The sequence below is a fragment of the Bos indicus genome, chromosome 21 (genome assembly GCF_029378745.1).
Source record: "Bos indicus isolate NIAB-ARS_2022 breed Sahiwal x Tharparkar chromosome 21, NIAB-ARS_B.indTharparkar_mat_pri_1.0, whole genome shotgun sequence".
Lineage (NCBI taxonomy): Eukaryota > Metazoa > Chordata > Mammalia > Artiodactyla > Bovidae > Bos > Bos indicus.
In genome coordinates, this window is record NC_091780.1 from 19,149,357 (window position 1) to 19,173,978 (window position 24,622).

At 41.6% G+C, this 24,622-nt stretch overlaps 1 protein-coding gene across 4 annotated transcripts in view; it reads right to left on the reverse strand.

The window, feature by feature from the left end:
• Positions 1–901: 901 nt before the first annotated feature.
• NTRK3 (neurotrophic receptor tyrosine kinase 3) overlaps positions 902–24,622 on the reverse strand; it is a 423,069-nt gene continuing 399,348 nt past the window's right edge. For 3 of the 4 annotated variants that reach the window (XM_070775074.1, XM_070775079.1, XM_070775075.1), the window contains exons 17-19: positions 9,940–9,981; positions 5,975–6,133; positions 902–1,989 (exon numbers count right to left, since the gene is read on the reverse strand). In XM_070775074.1, the coding sequence (XP_070631175.1) occupies positions 1,804–1,989; positions 5,975–6,133; positions 9,940–9,981 (387 nt within the window). In that variant the 3' untranslated portion in view covers positions 902–1,803. The remainder of the gene's footprint in view (positions 1,990–5,974; positions 6,134–9,939; positions 9,982–24,622) is intronic. The other variant, XM_070775076.1, reaches the window with a different exon arrangement.

The following is a 24,622-nucleotide window of genomic DNA, read 5'->3' on the forward strand; positions in this document are numbered from 1 at the left end:
TTAAGCTGACAGAGAGGGAGGCAGGTCAGGGGACCTGGAGATGCCAGTTGGGCAAAAAGCCAGTCCATTCGGTAGCTCTGTGCCTGGGGCGAGGTGGAGGGGCCGGTGGCCTGGGAGAAGCACAGCCTCTCCTCCCCCGCAGGAGGGCTCCCTGGGGCCAGGCTGTCGGTTTCACGGGCCTCTTGTGGTCATGGGTCAGGGGGCCCAGAGACCCACCCCATCATGGTCCTTGACAGCGGCCACTGAGAAGGCAGTGATCCCCCTGGTGCCGGGGCAGAGGCAGCTGGCCCCAGCCCAGATGCTTCTTCATTCTCTCTCCCTGGTCAGGGCTCCGTCCTCATTAAGATGCCCAGCCTGCAGCGGTGGCCATTGGACGCCTCCCAAAGCAGCCTCGGCCCCTCCCCCGCCCCCAGCCCACAAAAGCGATTCCTCAGCCCCTGCATTTTCACAGCGGCTCAAAGGCAGATGCATCAATCCTTCCAGGGGCTGGAAACGTGAGGGGAATGCCAAGGGGCCAGGTGCAGGTGCCAAATAGATTCCCCCTGCTGGCTCCTGCCCACACCATCACCTGACTCTCTGAAACAAGCACTGCCTGTGCCTCTGGCTGGACCTGGCCCCCTTTCCCAGCAGCGGGGTTTACCTGGGGCTTAACAGAGCTCCCGAGAAGTGGGAGCTAGAATCTAGAGGAGACAGGATGAGACACGGAGGACCCAGAGGGGCACACCTTCAAACACCTGCGAGGCATGAACTCTCCTGCTGTTGGAACCCTGCTACATCCACATTTACAGACAACACGGGGGATGTCCAAAGCCCCCCTTATCTCCCCAGCAGCCTGAATGTGGGAGGCAAGGCCAAGGAGTCTTTGCCTGATGGAAAGACAGAAGGCAGTGCCATGACAGGGTTCAGATTTCGGCTTTTAATTCTGTGGCTCGTTAAATCCAGAAAGTCCAGTTTTTGAAGTTCAGAGGATAGACGACACCTCTCTCAGATTTAGAAAGGAAGGCGCGGTTGACACCCAGATGGATGTAGTCCACTGTTGCCATGGTTTTGTGTTTTGCTGTTGTTTGTTCAGTGTTTACCTGTAGGCGCCATTGTTGACTCCCCAAAGCATGAGGACTGTACTTTCCAGAAAGGACAAGTTAGAAAATCGTCCGGAAGTGGTGGAGAGGAGGAAGGCGGTGGAGACGATGGTCAGGGGAGGCGTGAGGTGTTCCAGCGGCCCCTGGTCTGGTGTTCTTTCCTTTCTGACCCTGTTGACACGGTCTGCCCATGCGCCTGTGTAGAGCTTGAGGCTAACACACCTGTGCAGGTGATCACACCCACGCAGAAGTGGTTGGCACTCCTCCCCAGCTCCTCCCATCCCAATACAAAGATTGTCTCTCTGCATCTTTAAGATCTTCCGCTCTCAAAAGACAGAGCTGAAGAAATACAGGCCACAGCCTACACCTACGCAAATTTCCAATTGCGTTCATAATATATAAGATTTTCTGGGTTGTCATTACAGTCTTGCGGTTTCTGTATCAGCAGCTTCTCTGTGCATTAGAGAAGAGGGAATCTCTCTGTAGATATGGATAGATAGATAGTTAGATATATAAATATATATATATATATATGCCAAACTGCCTTACAGGGTTTTTCTCTTTCTTTTTCAGTGTTGTATGTGTAGCAGGCACTTGAGTTTATATGAAGATGTTTGCTTCAGTCAAGGATGGAAGAAAATAGTCTGTGAGGTGGAAAAGAGGGATGGGGTGAGGCCAGGAGAGAAGAGGCAACAGAATATGGATTTGTGACCACCGGCCACTGCTAGCCAAGGATGTCCAGGTAGATGGGGGTGGCTTTCCCCAAAGCATGGAGGATCTTGTAGATCTCCTTGATGTTCAGCCGCTGCTGTGGTTCCCTCTGCCAACACCCCAGCATGACATCATACACCTCTTTGGGGCAGACTCGGGGCCGCTCCAAAACACGGCCTTGGGTGATGCACTCGATGACCTGGAAAAGGGGAAAGAACAAGGAAGTCATGGCCAATGCTCAGCTGTAGCCCAGCGGCTCAAGCTCAGCAGAAGGCCACAATTTCAGTGATGCTCTTCAGTGGAGACTGGGCTGGAGATCAGAGTTGCTCGTCTGTCCTGGGCATGAGTTCCAAGTGCCAGGACCCAGCATTGGCTGGTCCAGGCCCCTGCTGCCCTTTGCACTCCATCTCTGCTTTTTTAAATTGAAGGATAATTGCTTTACAATGTTGTGCTTTCTTCTGCCATACAACAACGTGAATCAGTCATACACACACACACACACATACACACACACACTCAAGGACTGCAGCCCACCAAGTTCCCCCGTCCATGGAATTCTCCAGGCAAGAATACTGGAGTGGGTTGCCATTCCCTTCTCCAGGGGATCTTCCCAACTTAGGGACTGAAGCCAGGGTGTATATATATATATCCTCTCCCTCTTGAGTCTCTTTCCTAACACCCCCATCCTGCCCCTCTAGGAGGTCATCACAGAGCACCAGGCTGGGTGCCCTGTGTTATATAGCAACGTCCCACTATCTATTTTACACATGATGTGACAACATATATGTCAATTCTACTTTCTCTGTTTCTTTGAAAGTCCTTAACACTGGGACCAACTGTCTGATTCACCACTGTCGAGCTGGGTGGCCAGAGAAAGTCAACTGGCCTCATAGGATCTCAGCATCCTTACCTTTAAGATGGGTACCATCCCTTGACCAGCTCGTTTAAGGACCCAATGAGGAGGAAAAGGGATTGTCTGACTCAGTGTACCAAAGGGAAGGCCACAAGGAGGAACAGGAAGAAAGCAGATAACGTATAGTTGGACCATCCCCAACTGGAAACTCAGGACCATGCCTGTAATTTGTGGTTGGAGTCCAATTCTTCAGTGATTTCTTTGCTGCCACTGTGAATTTTTAAGATTCCATCTTCCAGTTCTCAGGTTATTTGAACTTCTTCCTAACTCTCACTATGTAACCCTGGTCAGCTTACTGACTCCAAACTACAGTGTCCTCATTTGAAGAAAAATTGTGATGATAAAAACACACAGAATCATCTCTAGGCAAGTGCTTTCCTGGTGGTTCAGTGGTAAAGAACCTGCGTGCCAACCCAGGAGATGCTAGAGACTTGGGTTTGATCCCTGGGTTGGGAAGATCCCCTGGAGGAGGGCATGGCAACCCACTCGAGTATTCTTGCCTGGAGAATCCCATGGACAGAGGAGCCTGGCATTGCAAAGAGTTGGACACGACTGAAGTGACAGCATGCATGCATTTCTAGTAGAGAACGTAAAAAGTATTATTGGGTTGGCCAGAAAGTTTGTTTGGGTTTTTCCTTAGAATGCAATGGAAAAATACGAATAGACTTCTTGGCCAGCCTCACATTTCCCCCTTTTGTCCCCATTAGTCTATCTGTAGTCTTTTTTACTCATTTATTTATTTTTACTTTTTGAATGTGTCACATGGCATGTGGGACCTAGTTCCCTGACCAGGGATCGAACCCACGCCCCCTGCACTGGTAGATGGACTCTTAACCACCGGGCCAGCAGGGAAGTCCCTGTATGTGTAGCTTTTATCTCCCTAGGCTGCCCCCAACAGCACCTTGTCTGCAGCGTAGCCTCATGTCACTCTGGGGCAGCTTGTCAAACAATCCCTGTGTCAGCACTTTCTTGGGCCTGGTCTTCCCAGTCTGCAAAGGCCCACTAGGCTCTGTTCTTGGCCAGTCTGATAGATCTCCTGCTGCTCATGTTCCCTGTTTTTATTTGAGCCTTGTCTCCATCCTCTATTACCTTCACCTCCGTGAAAAGAGGTCTAGTGGAAACTGAAGGAGTGGCTGCTAGTGCTAATATTAAAAGCACTGGGATGTCTCCTCCTCTCCAGATTGCCAATTTGATAGAGAAATTCATGATCGGTGACTTCTAGGACTTGATTGCTGGGGTGGGTGGAGTAGACAAGGTAACTGGGGGCGGGGGGAGGGGCAGGGGAGGTGGGAAGCCCATCTTCAAGGCCAATGTCTAACTGAGGAATGTCAGAAATGACCTCGTTTGTGATGCTGAGGCAGATTAGATATCCAGGACAGATTGTCTGTTGAGACCAATAGAACCCTCAGCCCAGAGTCCCCTTTCCACTGGAGCCACCAAACTACATGGGGGCTGTGATCAGGATGCTTTGTGTGCCTGAGTAATGCAAATGTGCCAGGATGTATATACACATGGATATGTGTATATGCATTCGTGTGTGTGTGTTTACCACCACCCCCTACCCAGGAAAACAATAGTTATGTATGTGTATGTGTTAGCCTCTCAGTCATGTCCAACTCTTTGCAGTCCCATAGACTGTAGCCCACCAGGCTCCTCTGTCCATGGAATTCTCCAGGCAAGAATACTAGAGTGGGTTGCCGTGCCCTTCTCCAGGTTATTTTCCTGACCCAGGGATTGAACCCAGGTCTCCTAAATTGTAGGCAGATTTTTTACCATTTGAGCCACCAGGGAAGCCCATGAGGCACCATAACAAATGAGTTTTGATATACACACTTTCATTTTTTTCTAGAAAAGTTGTTAAAATGTATTTTCCTTCTTTGGGAAATGTCGTCAGGACCCATTCCATTTCCAAATGATAACATATTATAAATTTAAAGAAATGCCTTCTTTTCAGCCTTTGATATTTACTTAATTAAATGGTCAGGGTACAGGAAAGCCAACATGAACATAGCTTCCAAAAAGAAAGACACTTTCTGGAATATTCAGATAGGATTCTAATATTAAAAGGTCCTCCTCATGTTCATGTTTTCCCAGAAAACAGACCATAGACTGCAATCTTTTATAGTTCTGCTGGGTTGGGAGACCCAGCCCTTTACTGCCTACAAACTGGACTGAGTTCCCTGGGGCAACACAAGTCACTGAGAAGCATCTTGCTCTGGACCACAGCCCAGGCCTTCTCCAGGCGGAAGCTTTCACCTCTGAGACCAGGCCAATCCACTCCAGAACCCCAGGCAGCCCCCCTTCCTTTGTCTTGAATTTCAACAAGTGTTTGTGTGAAAAATACTGAGTTAATACAGGCTAATGTGCTTCGGAAAATGCCTGGCTTTAAACGTGAGCTGTTATTCAATTTGATGGCTAGCACTTTTTATTAATACTGTACATCAAAAGCGTAAAAATGCATAATGTGTATATTACATTTACTATTATGATTCATCTTACTCCCGGAAGTCCACACACAGCTCTGTCAGTGCGTGAAATGTGCCTTCCCCATCCACCTTCCAGCGCATCTCTGGGCCTGGCCTGCCTAAAGCCTCTGGGGACCCAGACGATCTGGTGTACTTAGTGGTAGGTGTTTCCACAAGACGGCACAGTTGAAAAACCTCATAGTTGTTTTTTTGTTTTCACTTTCTGTCTTAGTGAAACATTTGTGATTTTTTAAGTGTAGCAGAGCAAACAGAACTGTGCCTTGCATCTCAATGTCGACATCTGATTTCATGCTCTCCTGACAACCACAGCACACTTCCTACAGTTATGCTTTTTTTTATTTTTCCTATCAAGAAGGTCTCTCTCCTGCTTCTGCCAACATTTGCTCTGCTAGCTTCAAACCCTACCCAGTGTTTTGCACACTCTTGTCTAGCTGCTGGCTTCAGGTATCTTTTATCAGCCTCCCACAAATCAAGGTTCCCACCTGCCCCTTTCTTTCCTTTTTTTAAACTTTTTGTTTTATATTGGGGTATAGACGATTAACAGTGTTGTGACAGTTTCAGGTAAACTCAGGCAACTCAATCATACATATACATGTATCCACTCTCCCCCAGTCCCTCCCATCCAGGCTGCCCCATAACACTGAGCAGAATTCCTTGTGCTGTACAGTAGGTCCTTGTTGGTTATCCATTTATAATATAGCAGTGTGAACATGTCCATTCCAAACTCCTTAACTATCCCTTCCCCCAACCCCATCACTCCTCCCGGCATCTGCCCCCTTCCGTACTTCTGTGTTTGAGAGCTGGAACCATGGCTGCTTTCCGTAGGTGAAGATCTCCCAGAGAATCACCCCAAAGCTCCACACGTCACTCTCCGTAGTGAACTTCCGGTACATGATGCTTTCAGGGGGCATCCAGCGAATCGGGAGCATGGTATGTCCTCCCACCTAAAAGGGGCCGAGACAGAAGCACACACAGAGTGACCCAATGACCAGAATCAGTTGCATCAGTCTGCACTCTTCATCTGAAGATGCCCTCTTGATGCATCTTATTCTAAGATAGCCAAATGGGATGCAACTTTTGTGTCAAAAGGCCAGTGGAGATGCTGACCTCCAAGCCCTAGGATGCTAGAGGCAGCTAGGGTAGCAATTAGAGATCACACCTAAGGGAAGGTAGGCTCCTTGGCATGGAAGGTCAAGAAAGATTACAAGATGATTTGAAGTGGGAGAGAGGGTTTCAGAATCTGGTACTACAGTCAGATCTAACCTTAAGAAGGAGTCCAGAAGGAAGTCACAAAATCACTGAGCGAGGCTAACAAGTCTCAGAGGATTTGCAAACATTAGGTTAGACTCCTTGGCCAAGGAGGTTAAAGCACAATGTGGTCGATGTGCACCTAGTCTGTAGAACTATGGCTTTAGCATGTATCTGACAATCTTGAAATTCTCACTGCAACTTAGGGCTTGGAGAGAAAGGGATAGGGAAGTTCAAAAGCATGAAATCAGGTGGACTACAAGAGAATTCACAACCATTCTTAGCAAGATCGCAAAAGCCAGGAAGGAGAGTGTTTTTTAAAGTAAGCCAAGGAAGACATTGGGCTTCCCCAGTGGCTCAGTGGTAAAGAATCTGCCTGCAACGCAGGAGATGTGGGTTTGATCTGTGGGTTGGGAAGATCCCCTGGAGAATGAAATGGCCACCCACTCCAGTATTCTGACCTGGGAAATCCTATGGACAGAGAAGCCTGGCGGGCTATAGTCCCTGAGGTCACAAAAGAGTCAGACACGACTTAATGACCAAACAACAACAACAATAACAAGGACATTAGCCAGCTGTGGATCAACTGATCTGCAGTCCAGGATATGAGGAAGCGACTGACATTCAGGCTTTACTTCCCTGAGAAAAAACAGTAGGGAAATCCTCACTGCCCAGCAGGTTAGAGATATTATTAGCATAAGTGGAAGAAAATTCACAGCATGTTTTAGAACTCACGAACTAACTGCATCATTCATAAACAGAGCAGCAGAAATTGGAACTTCTGGCTAACACATGAAACTTGTTAGAAAACTGTTTTCCACTGATCGAAAAAGAGCTCTCTATAAATGAACTATTATGATGAACAATGAATTGAAGCTCTCATTTCTATGATGGGCCAGTTGTAGGAATTATAATCATAAACACATAAGAAAGAATGAGGTGCTGAAGACGGGCAATCTTGTTACTAAAAAAAGAGATCATGTTTGCATTATCCACAAAGTATTTTAGAAGGTAAATGATAATATGGATTTGCAGAAGTTGTTTTCAACCTGGGGTTTTATAATCAAGACAGTTCTGCATCGAGTGTAAAGACAAATGAAGATGTTTCTTTCAGATAAGTAAAGACTCAGAGAGTTTACCACTCATGGCCTTTCAGAAAAATAAAGCAGAAAAATTAATTGAGGATGTACTACAGGAAAATGAAAACAGAATCTAAAATATACAATGAGTTGGAACATAACAAACAGTGCAAAGCAAATAAGCCACAGAAACACAATCTAAATCAAAATAATGGTCAGTACTATGTTAGTTAAATGTAATATAATTACTAATAAAGGATTTCTGTAAGACAGAGGTATAAAGTAAACAATACCACTAATAATGCTAATAGTAATATCATTGCTACTATTAACAATATTCTGGAATGAAACTTTTAGATAATATTAAAAATAAGTGCATATAAGAGTAGATAGGGAAATAATTAAAAGCCCGATAAAGACTCTGCAAGGGAATTTATAGCCTTCAATTGTTGTAACAGTTTAACTTTAAATGTGCTTGCTAAAATAGTAATGTAGCTACTAAGAGAATAAAAACAGTATATATGGTTTCCAAAGCAGTTTCAGGAAAATAGAACCAAAAATCTCTAACCAATACAAAAAGACCACAAAAAAGAAGGCGGGATAATGGTGAATAACAAGCACAAATGAAAAAGAACTTTAAATTACATCACTATAGACAATGAGAACTAATAGGCTATACTGTCTTTTAAATAAAGAAAAAATTTATGTTAAAAAGACCAAGATGCATGTTATCTAGAAAAGACATGTTTAAAAGGAAATAACAGAAAATGTTGAAAATTTTGAAAGAATTTAAAAACACAAAACAGTAAAAAAAAATACTCAATATATGATGTGCAAAATATTTAATACATTGATACGTAAAAATAAAGGGCAAATATAATTGAATAGATAATATAACTTGAATAGATAATATGCAATATATGTAATACATATGAAAATACAATCCATGTATAAAGTATATTGATATATGCTATATAATCAATATAGAGTATATCAAAAATTGAATATACACATGAAAAATATTTCAGAAAGTCAAGAACTAAATGAAGACAAAGTGATCTATATTATATCTGAAGGTGATAAAATTTGCCATTATGAAAAATCACAAACATTTTTAGTCAAATTAACAGCAATAAAAATGTATTAAAAAGTAAAATAGGTTATAAATAAAAGAAAACTGACAAAGCTACAATTACAAAGGCAAATTAAAACACTTATTTTGCAAAATGATAGATCAAGAAGACAACAAAAACAAAGATACATTTAAAAAATACAAATAATGAGTTTAATTGATAGATACGGGTGATGTATGTATCTTTCAGCCTCCTTAAAAATTTGCATATTATTTCCAATTACCTAAAACGTGTTTACAAAAACAAATCACATATTACCTTAAAAAAGAAGTCAGAAATTCCAAGAGAAAAAACAAGGTAAACTAAAGTAAAAATAAAAGAAGAAAAGCTATTCTTTCAAAAGATGCCCAAAACTACCAACATCCTTTCCTAATAGTTCTAATTCATTAATAATAGAAGGTAAACTTCCTTTAGTTAATACACTAAATATCATATTTACTGATAAAACATTGAAAGCATAGAAGGTATCTTCTATTACAGATTTGATGCAAAACTCTGTAAATGATCCTAGTCAATACAATAAAGTGAGAGTAAAAACAAGATAAAAACACTGAAAAGGAAGAGTCAAGACTATCATTGTTTGCATATGATATGACAGTTCAAGACAATTAGCTATAAAACAATTAGAACCATTTTATGATTTAGTAAGCTACTCAGACGTAAAATGAATATACAAAAATCAAATTACTCTCATGCACTGTAGCAAGGACTTCAAAATTCAATGAAAAGTAAACTTGTTTGTACAATAGCAATAAGAACAACAACCCAAAAAATGTTTAAAATTCCTTGGTATAAACCTTAGCAGAAAATTTATAAGGTCTATGTAAATATAACTATTAAAAAACATAAAAGAAGATCTGAAGACATGGAAAGATGTGTCTTTTCCTTGGATAAGAAGACTCAGTTATAAACTTCTCATTCATCCCAAAATTAATCTAAAAATTCAGCACCATCTAAATAAAACCCTCAATGGCATAATGTATGGAAACTGACAACACAGTACCAAAATTCATCGAGAGGAGCATATGATTAAAAAAACTAAGATATACTTGTAATAGAACAACAGGGATATTTGCTCAATCAGATAGAAAAACACAATATCAAACTACAGGAATGAACACACTGGGTTATTGGCATAGGAATAGACAAATTTCTTTGATCAATGGAACAAAGTAGAGTCCAGAAAGAGACTCACGTATCAATACTGGAATTTAATATATGAAATGATGGGTTAGTAATCAGTGTAGGGACAATGAACTATTCATTTAAAAAGTACAGTTAGATACCTACCTCACACCATATACAAAAATCATTTCCAGATGGATTAAAGAGCTAAACATAAAAAACAAAACAATAATCATATTAGAAGAAAACTTAGAAAACTATTTGTATAACCTCAGGAGAGAAAGGCCTTCCTAAATAAGACACATGTTCCAGAAGCCATGAAGGACAGAATTCAGAGATACCCCTGGTAAAAATTACATACTTTTGCATGGCAAAATACAAAAGAAGCATAGTTAAGAAACAAATGGGATATTTGCCGTATACATAAAAAGGAATTAAAATCCATACATTATAAAGTGTTTTCTTTAAATTAGTTAAAAACAAGAAATCCAACAGGGAAATGAAGAACAGATGATTCACAGAAGAGCTACAAATGGCCACAAACGCATGAAGACATGTGAGTTAAAGCAATAAAGAGACACATTCTTTATCACGTGGGGAAAATGAAGAGACTGGTACTATCCAGTGTATAAAAAGCCCGAGGAAAGAGTTGTTCGTTGCTAAGACTGGGCAGCCTTTTCTGAGGGCAGCCTGGCAGAATATGTCCGCCCTAAAGATGTTAAGTGAAAGTGAAAGTGAAGATGCTCAGTCGTGTCTGACTCTTTGCGACCCCATGGACTCTAGCCTACCAGGCTCCTCAGTCCATGGGATTTTCCGGGCAAGAATACTGGAGTGGGGTGTCATTTCCTTCTCCAGGGGATCTTCCCAACCTAGGGATCGAATCCTGGTCTCCCACATTGTAGGCAGATGCTTTACCGTCTGAGCTACCAGGTTAAGTGCCTTTTAATTCAGCAATTTCACTTCTAGGAGTCTTAGAAAAATACTTGCTTATGTAAGCAAAAATACTTCGTTGAAGATATTTTATTTCATTGTTTTTAAGGGCAGCAATTTGTTCATCATTAAATGTATATGCAGCACTTAAAAGGAATGTAGTAGAGTTATGTACCATGATATGTAAATATGTCCAGGATATATTAAATGAAAATGTAAAACATTGTAAATATACATTAGCATTCTCATTTATGTAAAATGTGTGTGCATAAGCAAATATATTAAAAGGCAATAACATATAAGTCTGTAAATGCATAGAAAAAGGTCCAGAAAGATAGTCATTAAGCCAGTGATTTCCTCCAGGAAGGAAAAGTGAGAGAACTGACCAAAAAGAAAACTCCATTTTTTTCTATATTATTATTTCTATGCTGTCTGTTCATGAGCATGTACCACATTTGAAAATTTTAAAACAATAAAAGGAAAAAAACTAAACATATGACTAAAGGAAAACCAGTGGGCCTAATTTATTCATGTTCTAAATCAAAATATTTTTTTGAGAAAAATTAGGTTTTTGATGAAAGCTAGTGGAACGGTTTCTTGTACCTGGTTTCTTGAATGAAAAGGAAAAGAGGTTAGGAATATGGGAACTTTTCTCTTGATGAGAAACGGTAAATACTGGATTCTTACAAATTGATGTGGGCTGCTTGCCTCATCTGATGATTCTATGCATTACCCAGAAGAGCCATTTCAAATTGAAATTTCCAAATGTACAAAAAGAGAAATCTGAGTGCGTTGGTATAAATTTTGAGGAGTTTAAATCTCTGGATCGAAAATTATCAGAAAGGTATTAATCAGTCACAGAGGTACTGCTAAGAAGAATTTTATTAAGATTTACACTGGGTGGCATCATCAGTGTGGGTGAAATTTATACAGCATTCCTCTAGAAGTGGACTAAAATATTTCTAGTGGACTGTGATATAACAACAACAACAACAAAATCAATAAATTGGAAGTCAAAAACCCTGGGTTCTGATGTGACTTTTGACAAACTCTTAACTTTTTGAATTTCAATTTCCTCATCTTCAACATAGAAGTCAAGCAACAGCTGTCTCTAAAGTGAGATGATATATTCAATATATAGAAACCCACCGAGCATCATGAAATACAAGAGCATACACATAAAATGCAGAGACTGTGCGCTGTGTGTGTCGTGAGTGCCAGGACAAGCCTGATTTCCTAGACTGTCCATATTTCCCATAGGTCTGCCTAGACTATACTGATTTTCCTTCAGAGCTGCCTGCATTCCTGTATCCTTCTCTCATATTAGAGAGATCCACTCTGGGAAAGTTATTGGTCAAATCCTTCCCAGGTTAAAATATACACACACACACACACACACACACACACATACATATATAGACAAATATGCCCATGATGAAACCTAGCCAGGCAAGCAATGGGATAAAATAATAATCTTAATAAGAATAATCCTAATTAATACACACTGAATATCACTGGCTGTGAAACACACTGGATGTAACATACCACTGGATGTTACAACACCCTGCATTTAAGCCTCTCTCTCATACTATGTGGCAGAGTTCCCTATGATACCCATTTCACAGATGAAGATAAGGTAACTTGCCCAGGCACTGCCCCAGAAATTCTAGTTAATGATCCAAGCTTTACAATGAGATACACTAAGAATCTGAAGGCTGAGCCTTTGAACAGGAAATATACAGGAATAAGGCAAAAATTCCAAGGAATGAGTCAAGAAAAAAATAAGTCCTTGGAGATCTTTGGATTATACTACTTTAGATAACTCTTCCACCACTTCTATTATTGTGGATTCAAGATGCTTGTCAGCCTGACCTTCCATCACAAACTTCCCTTTCACCTTAGGATGTCAGTGGCCACTGATGATCATTGCCAAGATCCATTATTTCATTAGTGGCTGCAAAAGGGTGACATTCTAATTCTAGCATTCCCTCTGCATATATCAGCTGGAAATCTTCCATGAATAAGAACTTTCCTTCGTTAACTACTGGTTACATTGGTGACAGTTTATATAGAAACTCCTTTTATCTACCAGTTTTCAGAATAATGAGTTCCTCCTCTGTATGTGTGTGTTAGTCTCTCAGTCGTGTCTGAATCTTTGCAACCATGTGGACTGTAGCCTGCCAGGCTCCTCTGTCCATGTGATTCTCCAGGCAAGAATACTGGAGTGGGTAGCCATTCTCTTCTCCAGGGGATCTTCCCGACCCAGGGATCGAACCTGCATCTCCTACGTTACAGGCAGATTCTTTACTGTCTGAGCCACCAGGGAAGCCCGAGTTCCTTCTCTAGCATCCTCTGAAGGTGACCAATGAGAGGCTTATTTTGTTTTAGCTTGTTTTTGAGAAGCATACTTAATTATTTGTGCCTGTGTGTGTGTGTTTACACATTTGAAGTGTTTCAGTTAATTATAATTTTTCTTTTTGATGCTCACTGTTCAATCTTTGGCCAGTAGCAGCCTCTTCAAGCTGACACATCTCACCAAACCCCAGTGGTCTTTGATAGCATTCTTGCTTTCTGACATGAAAAAAAAAAAAATCCTAGGCTCATTTTGTCCACTTGCTGTCCTGGCCCTAACTCAGTTAATTTTTTTCAAGGAGCCTTGGGTCCTTTCAGTGGACAATGGAATTTAGGGACCACATGATGGAAGCCAGGAATGCTCACCTCTGTTGGGTTGATGAGTATTTATTTCTAGGTCCTTATAGTGGAAAACACTAGGAAAATATTTCCTTTGAAAGGAGAATATATCATGAGTTCATATTGATTTTTCCAACTCAAATTTAGGATTACAGAGTTTTACTTAATTTTTTTGGTTTTATATTTGGTGGTTTTTTTTTGCTGAAAATATTGATTCTTACATTAGTGATATTACTTATTTTTTATCCTAATATATATATATTTCAAATTCAGCTGAAGATCATTACCAACAACATGATTCTGAAAGCTGTCTTTGCAGCCCTGCTCATCTTTAGGATGTACATACTAGGGACATATCTAAGACACTGCTGTGTTTTAAAGTCACAGGAAATAATTCCTCTCTGAGTGGCCAAGTCACCAATATAATGTCCAGGTTTATTTGTTTCATTTCGCTTTTGATTTTTAAGACTTGCTTTCCTTTTTCTTTCCCACTCAACATAATATTTTGAAACGATGCAAAAACCATTACGTGATTTTAAAGTCAACCCCAAATCAAGGTACGTGAACCTAGTCGAGTTTCATCTCTGCTCACTCCCTCCCTCCTGCTCTCCTCCTCCCCTGAAGGCAACCAGTTCATGCTCGTTTTTAGTTTATTCTTCAATTGTTTGTAACATAAGCAAATAGGGATTATATTCACTTTCCTCACTTTCATAAACGGAAGCACCATACCACATCTGGTACATGCTTTACCTTTTCCCGCATTAGGGTTCTCTCATTCCTTTTCTAGCTAGTTTGGACTCCACGTGCATGACTAAACCACAGGTTACCTAATCAGTCCACTGTTTATAGGTCTGGGATTGCTGCCATTCTTTCGTTATTGCCAACAGGGAAACGCACTTTTACATATAGCTCAGGATGCTTCTCACTCCTTCTAAAGGGTAATAGCCTAGAATTCCCATTGGATAGTAGCCTAGAATTCTCATGCAATATAATAGGCAGAGACAGACTTCAGTGACCACTGAAAGGAATTCAACCTAAGGTCCATATAACTTTGGAAATACACGCAATCCTGGAACCTAGCAAGGATAGTTTTGAAGGTTTATGCAGATCCTTACTCTCTTACAGACTTTTTCTAACACTGAGAACCCCCTGTGGAAAGCAATTTCCCTGCCCAACTGTTCACGCACACATGCATGCGTGCACACACACACACACACACACACTCACTCACACACACACACGCTGCCACTCTCAAAGGGGAAGACAAATGTTTCACTCATTCTAAACCTCAGGAGAGAAAACCTACAGACCACAAATGAATAAACTCTATGAAATATTAGTATAGGTGTTGAAAATGAATGTCTCTAGTGACTGGGAAATAAATCCTTTTGCAAGTTCAGTGGTTTTTAATTCTTTTCAAACCACTGAAGGGGGACAAATCAAAAAGAATTATCAACTGAGAGAAGAGTAAAAAGAAATTTTGATAAGACACCAAATGTGATTTTGGGCAAATAACAAGATATGAGTTGCTGTAATAAAACGCTTTCCTTTCCCATCCATTCATTTATTGTGAATAGTGTTTCTCATTTCTTATATTTATAAAAATAAAAAAGCAATAATAGAACTGATTCTGAACCTTAACCTTATTCCTTATTTTAGCACTAAATAATATTGATTAATGAATATAGGCTAATTGAAAAATATGAGATGGATTTCCAAAAATATTATGTGCCTTAAATTTCATATTCATCAAAAATTGTTATATGTATTATCTGATTATTATTTTGATTTACTGCCTATTTCTGTATATTACTAATAATTATGATGATAACTCAATCCAAATCTCTTAACATCTAGAAACTTAAGGCCACTGGTCATTAAAAATTAAAGTCTTCATACACATTTTCGTGGCCTTCTCAGGTGGCTCAGTGGTATAGTATTCACCTGTCAATGCAGGAGACAGATACAGGTTCAAGCCCTGGGTGGGGAAGATCCCCTGGAGGAGGGCATGGAAACCCACTCCAATAGTCTTGCCTGGAAAATTCCATGGACAGAGGAGCCTGGGGGGCTACAGTCCATGGGGTCACAAAGAGTCAGACACCACTGAGCACCCACACACGCATGTATTTTTGTCACCTAAATTATGATAAAATGGCCAATAAAAGGCTTTCATGCATAAAAAAAGAATCCGTAAGGATATTTGGTGGGGAAACTGGAATGAAACTATAAATTCAAGAAGAAAATGGAACCATGTAAAACTGAGGATTTAAGTACTTGTTTATGTGTTTAATAGATGATGGATCAAATTGCTCTGGTATTTAAAGTTCATTAGATGCATTAAAGGAATAATGTGTTTTTAATGTCAATATTTACAATGTTGTGGAAATGGCATACTTATAATAAACATGTGGAAGATTTTAGATGGTAAATTAAAACGTGCAAAGGGGGTATATTTTTTTAAAAATTTGTTTAGGGGCATTAAAGTTTGAAGATCACAGGGACATTAAAGATTGAGCATCCAGGATGCAAAGTTTAGAGTCTATCTGGCTAAATTCCATTCTCCGTGGTTGTATCCCACCCATCTTCAGGCCTGCAGCTGTATCATGGAAAGCTGTGGTACATATACACAATGGAGTATTATTCAGCCATTAAAAAGAATACATTTGAATCAGTTCTAATGAGGTGGATGAAACTGGAGCCTATTATACAGAGTGAAGTAAGACAGAAAGAAAAACACCAATACAGTATACTAACGCATGTATATGGAATTTAGAAAGATGGTAACAATAACCCTGTGTATGAGACAGCAAAAGAGACACTGATGTATAGAACAGTCTTATGGACTCTGTGGGAGAGGGAGAGGGTGGGGAGATTTGGGAGAGTGGCATTGAAACATGTATAATATCATGTATGAAACGAGTTGCCAGTCCAGGTTCAATGCACGATACTGGATGCTTGGGGCTGGTGCACTGGGATAACCCAGAGGGAAGGTATGGGGAGGGAGGAGGGAGGAGGGTTCAGGATGGGGAACACAGGTATACCTGTGGTAGATTCATTTTGATATTTGGCAAAACTAATACAATTTGTAAAGTTTAAAAATAAAATAAAATTAAAAAAAAAAAAGATGTGAGAGAAAACCATAATGAAAACGAAATATGTACCACAATGTTCATTGCAGCACTATTTACAAAAGCTAGGACATGGAAGTAACACAGATGTCTATCGACAGATGAGTGGATAATGAAGCTGTGGTACATTTGTACACAATGGAATATTACTCAGCCATAAAAAGGAATGCATTTGAGTCAGTTCTAATGAGATGGATGAACCCAGAGTCTACTATCCCGAGTGAAGTAAGTCAGAAAGAGAAAGACAAGTATCATATACTAGCCCATATATGTGGAATCTAGAAAGATAATACTGATGAACTTATGTGCAGGGCAGCAGTGGAGATGCAGACATAGAGAACAGACTTCTGGACATGGGGATGGGGGTGGTAGGGGCGGTAAAAGGAAGAAGGCAGGAGAAACGGAGGGAGTAGCATGGAAGCGTATACACGAACACGTGTGAAATAGACAGCCAGTGGGAATTTGCTGTACAACTCGGGGAACTCAAACTGGGGCTCTGAAACAACCTAGGGAGTGGGATGGGGTAGCAGATGGGAGGGAGGTTTAAGAGGGAGGGGACATAGGTATGCCTATGGCTGACCCATGTTGATGTAGGGCAGAAACCAACACAATATTGTAATTATCCTTCAATTAAAAATAAATAATTAAAAAGAAAAGATATAAGAAGAATCTAAAAAAAAAAAAACAAGAACTACAGCCTCACCTCCATCCTCCTGGGGTGCCTGCCTGAAATCCCTCAACCTTATTTCCTCCATTCAAGCCTTCAGCCCTCACTCCCAGCTATGCCCTGAGAGCCAGGAGTAAGCAGGACTGAAGAGTGGAAAGAGAGAGCTGCAGGGGCTGCCAGGCTTGGGTTCTGCTGGGGGCAGGATGCCCTGGGGCAAAGTGCTCCTGGCAGGAGGTGAACCTCCCACCCGCCCACCCCTGTCCACAGTCATCCCATCCCTTCTCTTTGGATCCTCCCTTTCCTGCACAAGGAAATTGTCTTGCTCATTTCTGTCGGATAATGCCAACTTCCCTGCAGTCAGAGAGAATCCAGTGCTGTGTTTTAAAGAGAAATCTGCTGACCTCAAGAAGACTCTCAGTTCTCTGCATCTCATTACACAGAAAAGGAGGCAATTTCTTCACAGGACACATACAAGCCCGCTTCTCTCCCAGAAGTTCAAAACATCTATCCTCACACACATCTGACAAGGTATAAAGGAGACAGAGTGACCCATATATGCCAGATAAAGGAGCCAGGACCCAGCAAAGGTGAGCAAACACGGGGCATTTTTGATACCCATAGAATGATTCAAGCTTTCTCTGAAATCGCTCATCCATGGGGGCCATGTTGAATCTGTCAAAGTAGATCAGAGTTGGCAACTGCTTTCTGAAGAGTTATAGAAACGTTGCAATGTACATTAATGGCAAAATATCTTAATTCAGGAGATTATCGTTAAGACTGTCATGCACAGTGTCATTTTTTATTTATTTAATTTTAATCTTTCTTGATTGCATGTCTCAGGACATAGGAGAATATCCATGTGCATTAAGGAAAAAATAAAAGTTTAACCTATGCTTTCTTTGTCCCCTGGAAAGTCTCCTGGTTTCCCAAATGCCCCAGCAGCTTTGCCTCTTAAATCTAGGTCTGCAGGTCTGAGCAGTCCATCAGCCAGGGCTGGCAGCCCCGGCAGGAGCCCTAGCAGCCACCAAGCACAGTCTTTAAAATCACTGCCACTCTTACTCAGACTATGCCAGACTTATGGAGGGTCTGTGGTGTTCACCCACATGGGCTGCCCATCGGTATTCGTGACCTCCAGAGCAGACACACACTTCCACACACTGGGAGGGAAACTGTTTAGATAAACATATGTGTGTGCCAGCCACACACAAGTGGATTGTTGGTATTGTTCAGGCGCTAAGTTGTGTCCGACTCCTTGTGATCCCATGGACTGCAACACGCCAGACCTCCCTGTCCTTCAGCATCTCCTGAAGTTTGCTCAAATTCGTGTCCATTGAGTCGGTGATGCCATCCAACCATCTCATCCTCTGTCACCCCCTTCTCCTCCTGCCTTCAATCTTTCCCAGCATCAGGGTCTTTTCCAACAAGTCGGCTCTTGGCATCAGGTGACCAAAGTATTATGTAACTTCTCATAGACATAAACTGAAGATCATGGCCCAGTGTTTTTGGAATTCTTTTGAGGCAAGGTGCAGAGGAAACTCACAAAGACACCACTATAGTGCTGCTCCCTCAAAGAAAAGCTTTATGACAGCTTAAGCAAAAGACATTCCGTTTAGCAGAACCTCTGTGGAATGGCTCTTTCAGGCTGAGCCTCTAGGCTCGGATTAGGAAAAACCCTTGGAGTTTTTCAAAAACACAAGGAGTGTAACAGTTAAGCTGTTGAGCAGTGTGAGCCTGGAGGATAAAGAGGCCCATTGTAATTCTGCTCAACTTTTTCACCTAGAGCTGCATCTGCCAGGAGCAACTCCTCAGATAGAAGCCCCAGGAACACATACCTTTTGTAACTTCCTCTTTTGTTTTCTTCTTTCTAAATTCTGTCTAAATGTTGGCAGTCATTCTGAGACCTCATTGTCCTTTACTGCCCCAAGCAATATATATTTTTATAGAGCCTACATTGCAAGTCCAAAGATGTGGGTTGAAATATGACTTGGCTTTTGTTTTCTTTTCCAAATGCCTGGACTTGGAGCCTCCTGGCTGATATCTTCTCATGGAAACAAACTTTAGGGATGGTGCTAAAAGAGCCCAATTCATGGAACAAAGCTGGAGATCTCAGCTTAGCTCAGATCCATAGATCACCCTGGACCCAGACCGATCCATTCAGACTCCAAACACTTGTTAAGCATTAATGGGTAAAGGAAGGCAGGAGAATACAGCCTCCTTGAGATCAATCTAGATTTTTAATTTACCCTGTACAGCTCAAGCACCAACAGGTTTTGGTTTAGATTCAGACTTATTTCACAAAAAATAAGATAATTTCAAGCAAGAATGGCTTTTCTAATATTTAGATGCCCTTCAAAAAATGGAAAATACAACAACTGACATTGAAAATGTATGTATAGGATGAGGAAACAGAGGATCCAAAAGAGCAAAAAGAATAATTTATAACTTGGCAAATGTCACTTAGCAAAGCAACACTGTGTACTAAGTTGCTTCAGTCGTGTCCAACTCTTTGTGATCCTATGGTCTATAGCCCGCCAGGCTCCTCTGTCCATAAGATTCTCCAGGCAAGAATAGTGGAGTAGGTTGCCATGCCCTTCTCCAGGGGATCTTTCCAACCCAGGGATAGAACACATGTCTCCTGCGTTGGCAGGCAGGTCTTTACCACTAGTGCCACCTGGGAAGCCCCATAGCAACCCTAGACGTTTAACTTCTGAAAAACTGGCTTCCTAGGATGCAAAATGAAGATAATAATGAAGTACACAGAACATGTACAGACACTAAATGCAATATTAAATGAAACAGAGACATGGCAGGTTTTCAATACACACACATATGGTAAGACTTTGAATCACAATCTTTCTTAGAAGGTGCTATTTCTCAAACTCTATGTTTGCTGAATGAACAGCACTTCTTCGCTTTTCCAGGGACTTGGACATTTTCCTCAGAGACCCTTACAACAAAGAGGCACCGTTTTTGATTTCTGGATAAGGAAACCGGCTCAATATTGGAATGTCAGCAAGTGTGTGGATAGAGGCCAAGCTCAGAGTTAATCCACCACCACACTCCAAATCCTTCTCACTGGGGGTTTTGTGGGTTCAAGACGATTCTTCATACAAACACTGGCAGCCGCGAAAAGGGACTTCCAGGAGCAGCATGGCCCCCAACCTGGGTCCTATTGGAATATTTGACTGTTTACCAAAGCAGGATTTAGACACAGGAAGCGCAGTTAATGTGAATCTCAGGGAAGACAAGTCTGAACTAATTAGAACAGAGTATTTTCCTACGAACTGGACTCAGTGGCTGCAGCACCTATGAAAAAGGCTTCAAGGGAAAAAAGAAAAAAACAAGATGATTTGGATTTTAAAAAGCAAAGACTCAGATGGGATCTCTTTCCTCCAAAAGCAAACCACATGATAAATTGTCTCCTCCAGCCATCTTCTCAGGGAGATTAATAACAACATCAATAATACTTCCTATCGATTGAATATTCCACCAGCCTTAAGACTACAGCATTCAATTCCTTAATCTTGATTCTCATTTTATGATATCATCTTATGAGGCTGGGCTTTCCCTCCAAGTGCAGTGGGGAAGAGACAGCAGATGTACACCAATGGCTCCATGAGAGAATGAGCTTTTCTAATAATCACTGAAACAGAGATGGTTGGATGGCATCACCAACTCAATGGATATGAGTCTGAGCAAATTCTGGAAGCTGGTGAAAGACAAGGAAGCCTGGAGTGCTGTAGCCCATGGGGTCGCAAATTAGGAACTGGATTAGGAAGTAAATTTCAAGTGTCCTTGAGTATGGCTCTCTCTCTCTCTCTAAAAAAGAAATATTATTTATTTAGTCATTTATTTGACTAGGTCAGGTCTTAATTGGCACACGGGATCTCTAGCTGTGGCATGCAAACTCTTAGTTGAGGCATGTAGGAATCTAATTCCTTGACCAGGGATCAACGGTAGGCTCCCTGCACCAGGGACGTGGAGTCTTAGCCACTGGATTACCAGGGACATTCCTGGCTCTTTCAATGTAGGGCTTTCTGGAAGGAGAAGTTTTCTTGGTTTTGTGCCACCATAAGAGGTTGAATAAACCTCGCCTCCTTTCTCCTGCCTCCCTCCACTTGCCCTGTGCCTGTAATGAAGCGTTTGCCACGCCCTGCTTGTAGTGTTTAGAGTGGGTTGAACACATCAGCCAGAAAAGCACGGCTGTAGCTACAGGTAAAACCTGCTACTTCCAAACCGCTCCAAATTAATCATTCTAGCCGGAGGGAGACGTGGGCCTTTGGGCTCACCTTTTGTTTTATTAACTGCCAACCAAAAATGCCAGAAGTGGCTGGGGAAGAAGCACAAAATGGGGGACAGGGAATGCTTTGCATATTTTAATTACTTGAGTAAACAACACATACCGCAGCAGAAACCTACCATCAATGGCTAAGTCCCCAGGCAAAGGGAATTTGGAAGAGCATTACGGGACCTGACATAAAACATACACAGCTCCTCCTTAGACTAGAGACTCCCTTATCTGGCTTCCCTGAGCTGGAGCAAAACTTCCAGTTTCTCCCCTAACTAGCTGCTGGAGCAGCTCCAACTAGGGCGGGAAAGTGAATACACAACTTTCCACATACTCAAAGCTCCCTGGAGAATTGAATGCCCCTCTTCACCCAGTGGAAAGAAGGATTCTTCTTTGAGTCATGACACAAGACCTATCAATTCTTCTTTCTGTTTTCTTTTATTTCTTTTTTCGGTTTTCTTCACTGGTTCATTTTTCCAAATGAGCAACAGGATGTTTACAAGATTTTCAATGATCTATATTAAAATGACAAAGCTTTTACTGTTTGAAATCTAAATGAAAAAAAATTATAAAGGCACATTTGTTCTGTGCATTTAAAACAATTCTAATGAAAGCACTGGGGAGAAGTGTATCTGATTTTGTTCGCTCATCCTGTCCGTATGTTGGTGGAGACGGATGTCTCATTCTTTTTAGTATGTGGGCTGCCCCAAAGTGAGCACGGGGTGTCTTACTCTTTAATTACTGCTTTGTTTTATCCTTTGTATCTGAAATTACCTTTAATTTATTTAATATTCATTGTTTAGAGCTATGCCATTTTCCAAGTACCTGTTAGTCACTAGTATTTATGTGTATCAAGAGTGTTTAGTATATTCTATTTACAGTAAACTAATCTCCAAAGATTTCCTTTTGAAAACTCTTTTCCTTCTTCTTAATTTTTACATTCGTTACTGTTTTACTAAATAATCAGTGTTCTTTGATAATTTTTGTGCTTACATGTTTTAGGGACAAGACCTTTAGATTCTAAAAGCAGGACACTTGGTGCCTGAGAACAGTGATCTCACAGATCACTGGCTGCCTCTCTGGCAGGATCACAAATATGAACCAGCGGATAACATCCTCCACCCTCATTTAAAGATGGGGATTGAACTTAGAAAAAAATAACAGGGTTAAAATCTCAGGGAAGCCTGCAAATGGGTGACAGCTGCAAAGTGATTAATCAACAGAAGTTAATACCACGGCTATTTTTTAAGCATCACAGGTTCCTCACTAGCCCTTCCCATATGAAATTCCAGCAAAGAGTATATAGGTTAATCTAGTCACACCACGCTTACAGTGACCTGGGAGGAAGAGAGTCAGAAGGAAGATCTGACATTAAGGGAAGCTGTGGAGTCCAGTGGGAAGGCCACTGGACTGAGACTCAGATCAGCTGAGTTCTTGCCCTAGTTCTACTAGGGAGTTACCCTGTGACTTCAGCACCTTCTGCTTCCTTTCAGTCTCAATGTTCACAACGGTAATAAGCACTGGACTAAGATCCTTCACCACCTGAAAATGATATGAGGTTGTCCAAAGCAAAATTTTCTTATCTACATGAGTCAGTATACCAAGAGGACTGAACCTAAGCTCATCTCAAGGACCTTCCCAAGGGATAGGTAGGGACTTTGGGAAGATCAGGTACACGCTGTTATACTTAAAATGGATAACCAACAAAGATCTACTGTATAGCCCATGGAACTCTATTCAATGTTGTATGCTAGGCTGGGTGGAGGGGAGCTTGGGGGAGGATGGATACATATATATGTGTGGCTGAGTCCCTTTGCTGTTCACCTGAAACTACAACATTGTTAATTGGCTATACCCCAAAACAAAATGCTTTTGGAGTTTAAAAAAATAGAATTAAAAACAAAATTCTCATTCAAGGCCCTTCTCAACATCAGCAGCCTTGGCAGCCTGACTTTGCAGTTGTGTGTGCATATATACACACGCATTCATGCACGTGTGTGTGTGTCTATGTGTGTTGCAGGCAATGGGCCAGCACTTGAGAACTCCAGGGCCCTGTCTTAGGTTTACATCACACCACCTGGCTCATCCCTGGGCCCCCGTGTCCTCGTTTATAAAATGGTAGGATGAGGGAAGAGTTGGGCTCATTGACTTTTCGGTATCATCGAGTTCCAAGACACTGGTGATGTGGTGAAGCAAAGACTGGATAACCTCTGGATGCCCCTCCCAGCCCTGGGAGAAGGTTAGAGTTCTGAGACCCATGAGTTCCACACAGCCCACTCCTCTACGACTGGATCCCAGGGTGCCTTTTTGCAGTGAAGGGTGTGAGCCAAGGGTAATCTCAGATGAAAGGACTGGGGAAGCTGTCCCTCTGCACAGCATCTGGCATCTCAGGCCATCATCCGAGGCCTGCAGCTGTGGGCTGCTCCTCCTCCCTTTATAAACAAGCCCCACCTCTTGGCTTCTCCCTCAAGGTCAAAAGGAGGGGGGAGACTGTTCTGAGGGTGAACCCAGGAGAAAGTCTTAAATGCTGAGCCAGGAATCACAGTTGAATGGTTTTTTTCAAAGGCATTCCTACTCTGGTGTACACATTCATGTTTCCAAAAGCAAAAGAAAAGGAGGCTCAGGGCAAGTGGGCTTCTTGTTTCTCATCAAACTGAGACAAAAATCTCTTACTCAGGGTCATTTAGTGAGTCCCCAGGAGGTAGAACCAGGCTACGTCTAGGGTAGGCCAGTCCACAAGCCTAATGCCCTCATCTGAATTTATTTAAACCTCTGGGCTCCATTATAAAAGAGGCAGAAAGAGATTCTTCCAGTGTTTCAAGGCTGGGGCAGAGGTGGAAGCTCTGTCTCAGTGAACAGGGATACAGAACAAAAACTTATTGAGTGTTTATACGGAGCCAGGGTCTATGATGAATGAGTTAAAATACACTGCTTCATCCACTGCTCCCAAGACGCCTTGACTCCGGACCTTACTGCCACCAAAAGCATCACACCAAAGAAGGAAGGAAAGGAGAGGGAAGAAGGGGTTAAGCAACTCATGGGAGTTCAAAAGGCTGAAGACGGAAAGATCCAAGTCTCACACCTAAGTTGCTCTGATTTTAAAACCAATGTTCTTCTGCACCCTGCAAGTTGGAGTTCTTACGC